This window comes from Vollenhovia emeryi, unplaced genomic scaffold (assembly GCF_000949405.1).
Source record: "Vollenhovia emeryi isolate VEMERY1.0 unplaced genomic scaffold, V.emery_V1.0 DF939138.1, whole genome shotgun sequence".
Taxonomy (NCBI): Eukaryota; Metazoa; Arthropoda; class Insecta; order Hymenoptera; family Formicidae; genus Vollenhovia; species Vollenhovia emeryi.
Genome location: NW_011967228.1, coordinates 908,413 through 912,997, shown reverse-complemented (window position 1 = coordinate 912,997; position 4,585 = coordinate 908,413). Strand labels below are relative to the sequence as shown.

The 4,585-nt window shown below is 32.9% G+C and overlaps 1 protein-coding gene across 3 annotated transcripts in view; it reads left to right on the top strand.

Annotated features, from left to right (window-relative positions):
- The first annotated feature begins 1,095 nt into the window (after positions 1 to 1,095).
- Positions 1,096 to 4,585, top strand: part of LOC105567379 (alpha-tocopherol transfer protein-like) — a 15,801-nt gene continuing 12,311 nt past the window's right edge. Inside the window, exon 1 of one of the 3 annotated variants that reach the window (XM_012022222.1) lies at positions 1,096 to 1,288. In XM_012022222.1, the coding sequence (XP_011877612.1) occupies positions 1,261 to 1,288 (28 nt within the window). In that variant the 5' untranslated portion in view covers positions 1,096 to 1,260. Of the gene's footprint in view, positions 1,289 to 3,802; positions 3,994 to 4,585 lie in introns of those variants that run through there. The other 2 variants (XM_012022223.1, XM_012022224.1) reach the window with 2 other exon arrangements.

Below are 4,585 nucleotides of genomic sequence, written 5' to 3'. Positions count from 1 at the left end.
ATTAAAAACTGTAAGGAGCAACAAAGGGCCCTGTCAGGGCTGCCTGAACCCTACTACTGCTCGGGATAATTTTGTTAATCCAGCAAATTATATCCAGCAAATTGCGATTAGTATTCGTAACACATCTTCTTGCTGTCCATATAATAACGAACAGATTTTTCTACAACAGCAAAAAATCTGCTGTGTCAGCAAATTATTTTTCTCCGTGTACGTAACGTACATGATGTTAATTAAAAAGAAAGACAATAAAAAATACGCAACGTATTATATTAGATTAAATTTATCTGTTTTAACATAAGCTTGTAAATTAATTCTGTGTAATGCTGTGTAATTATGAAATAATATTTTGCGTCTACAGTGCACTGAATCTCTTCATATATAGGATAAAAGCAAAGAAGTTACGTTATTCCATGATTTCAATACATAAATATTATGCAATATTCAATACATAAATATAATTAAATTTTATTTAAATTATTGTTAGAAAATATTTGTACTTCTGGTTGAAGGATGGATCGAAATGCAATAGTTTCTTGACGTTTCATTATACTGTGGCTGCCATAATCCCACTAACTATATCAATTTTTTTAGTATTTATTAAAAGTTTAATTACAATTTCTTTTCGCGCATTACATTTTAACAATGGATTGTCCACCTATTGTAATTTTTTCTTTCTTTTAGCGACAGTGTCAAAGAAAGAAGATTACTTACTACAACGTTCCAATTTAAAAATAATATGCGAGAGATACATATGATAAATGATTGAATAGATTTTTGGTAGCAGGTTTTCTGCGAGACAAATAATTCACAAATAATATCTAAGACTTAATTCTACGTAGAAGAGGGCAACCAAAAATGGTGTCCCTCGTGAGAATCATTGAAATGATAATGTGATTCTAATCTACAACAAAGTCTTGGTTTGTTATAGATTCAACTTTCTACTCGGATTACATCGGATATTATATATGGATCATTGGAAACGTATTAAAAGCGAATTAAGTGGAGGGGAAACACAAAGTAGATAGACGGCATAACGTAACATGGCCGCGAGTGACAACGGAAGGGTAAAGATCAAACTAACCTGAACTCCGTACTCGGTTATATAGGAGGAAACATCGCTCTAACGTACTCCAATAGCGACGTGCACTTCATTTCATAAGGAGCACATCATTCGTCCGTCAGTGCCAAGCCAATCTTCCGGTCGTGCTTTCTATGTGATCGATTTCCACCAAATCAGATCCACGGATACAGTTTGGCGAAATGGATCAGTATCATCCAGTCCCACCAGGTGCGATACTTATCGTCAGCGTTAATAGTAGATAATCTCATAGGTACAGCAATGTGTGCAATATCAGGAAAAAGAAACATACTTTCAAGTAGTTTGTTTATCCGCGGTTTTATTGCACCATTTGAAAATTCATTTTTTGTGGCAGTAAAATGACAAGTGGAATACAACTTTGTATTGTGGACTACATATAACCTACTTAAAATGATGTAGAGTGGTAAAAAAAGAAGAGTTGTCTAAATGTGTACCAGTTACCTAAATCGGTACCTCATCAATTTTTTAAATTTTAATATAAACGTATTCAATAAATAAATAAAAATAGATAAGATAAACAAGCCATGAAAAGTATAAACAAAAAGTTCTGAGACGTTTCCTTGTGTGCATGTTATAAACATTTTGAAAAAGCCAGATACGATTGATGTAATTTTTAATCAATTCATCAATTTGTTAAACCATGCAGTTTTACTCTACAGTTACTCTATATTTTTATAAAAGTAGGTATTATATTACATTTAACTTTCGTTCTATTTAGGTCTATTACAATTATTATAAAAGTTAAATTGGTATTGTTGTACAACTTATTACGTTTCAGGTAATGGTAGGATTTTACAACATGCTTACTTTTTATTTTATAATAATTATACATTTATTATATTATTTATGATTTTATGGCTTAATTATGTATATATGACAATATTAAGTATTAAATATGACAGTATATTGTCATGAAATGATAAGTCACATATCTCTAACACGTACGTGATAAATATTATAAATGGTAGTATGCGTGATAGCGAACTAGCGTTTTAGCACGTATTAGTAGTTTTTAAATAACGTATTAGTAAAAACGTATTAGCAGTTTTTAAATAACATTACTCTCGTTGTTATTACATGTTGGATATGTTTTATTTGTCATTAATACGTATAAACTTTCTCAATCACATTTTTGTTAATTTCAGTTACAAAGGACCCCATACTTTCTGTACGTAAAATAGGTTCCGACCGATTTTCTTCAAATTCCATATACAATTACACGTATCATTGGATAACCATCGACCATAAAAAAGATTGTTTAAACAAAAATCACTCTTTTCGAGCTGTTGAAGCGATATACGTGATAATAATGCAGGGTATTGTACAATATTTTGAGATTTGCATTAGAAATAATTCTTGTGAAAGAAGAAAGAAAGGCAATGATATGTAGAATTATACGTACAGGAAACTCGCATTCGACAGTCTCTTTTTGTGAATTCTCAAGTCAGTAACACATAAAATAACGTACGCAGCAAGCGAACTGACAAATCAGAGCCGAGAAGGAAAAAAATACTTTACATCATATTGTGTATTGCCGATTTCACTTGTAATATTATTTTATACAGTTGAACCTTTTTTTATACACGCACATACAGTAACACTTCTCGAAACAAGTTTTTTGGTCAAATGGAGCATCAAGAAACCTTTCAAAGTCGAGAATATAATTCTACTTATAATTACATCTCTTTCTTTTTTTACAAGAATGACTTTCAATGCAAATTTCAAATTATAACACGTTCTCTGCGTCATTATCAAGTTTATTGCTGCAACAAAAAGTCCAAAAAAACCTAATTTTAAAAAGTGATTATTTAAAAGACTTTTTTTATAATTGATCTACATGTTTAACAAGCCAAAATTTTCAATATTACCTTATGTACATAAGTTGAAACCAAATCGGAGATATAATATAAAATATCATAATGGCCGCGTTCAACAGAAAAAGCTGCTTTGCAACTGTTGTAAAAATCCTGAATCTAATTAGCGTGTGCTCTTAATTATGGCAGAATCTAAGAGCATACTTCAATCAAATTTACGAATTTTGCAACTGTTGCAAAGCAGGTTTTTCTGCTGAACGCAGTCATTAAATGATAGTAATATGATCTTAGCAATTCTTCTATATCTATCGTGCATAAAAGATTTTGTGACGATCATTGCCAGACCAAGTTCATTATCCATAAAACAATTGTATGCTGATTAAGAGATTATTCACATTTCTTATTTACGTCAAATTACGTTGGTAAAACATTAATGAATTCACACACTTACGTCAATTGTGAGTTTACAAAACAATATTTGATTTGAAATGAACTCTTTTTTTAAAATGTTTTCAATTTTTTTATAGAAAAATATTTTTCTCTTTGCGCGAATAATTTCGTAGAGCGTTTGCACTGTAAAAATGAACGAAGGTATAAACGCGAGTATCCCTTATCGATATTGAATGATGTGCTGGCAGATAAAATTTGGATTTTTATACGTGACTTTTGATCGTTCAATTAATCGGCATTATCCATTGCGTGTGTCCATTCAGCTAATTAGGTACCGCTTTATGTCCGTATTGCTACTGCGTTCTGTTTATAGTTACGGCAACATTTAATGTCAGCGATAATAAAATGATATGTCAGTCACATTCGCATGCAGGCAACGGAGTCGCCGTTGACTGTCTACCTTCTCGACCCTGAAGACTTTTATACCACGTATAAGAGTGGACACCAATGTGGTGCTAGTCGCATTGTCGAATGTTTTTCGGTACCGCTCGGATCGTCCGCAACGCCGAGCATCCGTGATTGATTTCGCGTTCGAATATTTTTCAATTTTCACGTTCTATCTTTGAGTTACGTGCTCGTGATAGTGCGAAAAAAAAAACGCCCAGCGCATCATGGCACCGTCAATGGAAAGTGAGTACAAAACCGTTTTCAAAAGTTTAAAAAGACTTTTAAAGAGTTACATTCGCGACTGCACAGCCCAGATTCTCTCTTGCCGCGAGCAAACGTAACATGTCTGTTTTTAGACATTTGCAAAGGAAGTCGTATCACTTATGCGTCGAGGCCACGCATGAATATCACGCGTGTGAAATGCGTGTGTTATACACTTGTAAAACTTACAAAGATATGGCTGGGCATAGTACGAACGTCAGGATCAACGCCTAAACGAATTGAAAAGCCGTGACTAATGCCCGTTTTCACCAACGTCGTTTAAGGGGTCATCCTACTTTAACGGCCCAAAACTGTGCTTATCTTTAACAATTTTATTCACAGTAAACGTACATCATACAATGAAATAAATCTTTTTGGGATGCAAATTCGCTGCGTTGATGACGTTTATCATTCAGGCTTACCTGAAACAAAAATCAAAAAGATTTTTAATCTATACGAGTGTCGCTATGTCCCGAACCTCAATTGAGAATTGTTATTTAAAAACAGCAAAATGGTGCCAGTTTGTAGCCAGAAAAGTACTTTTCAAAACTTCTTTTCAAACTGGCACCATTTT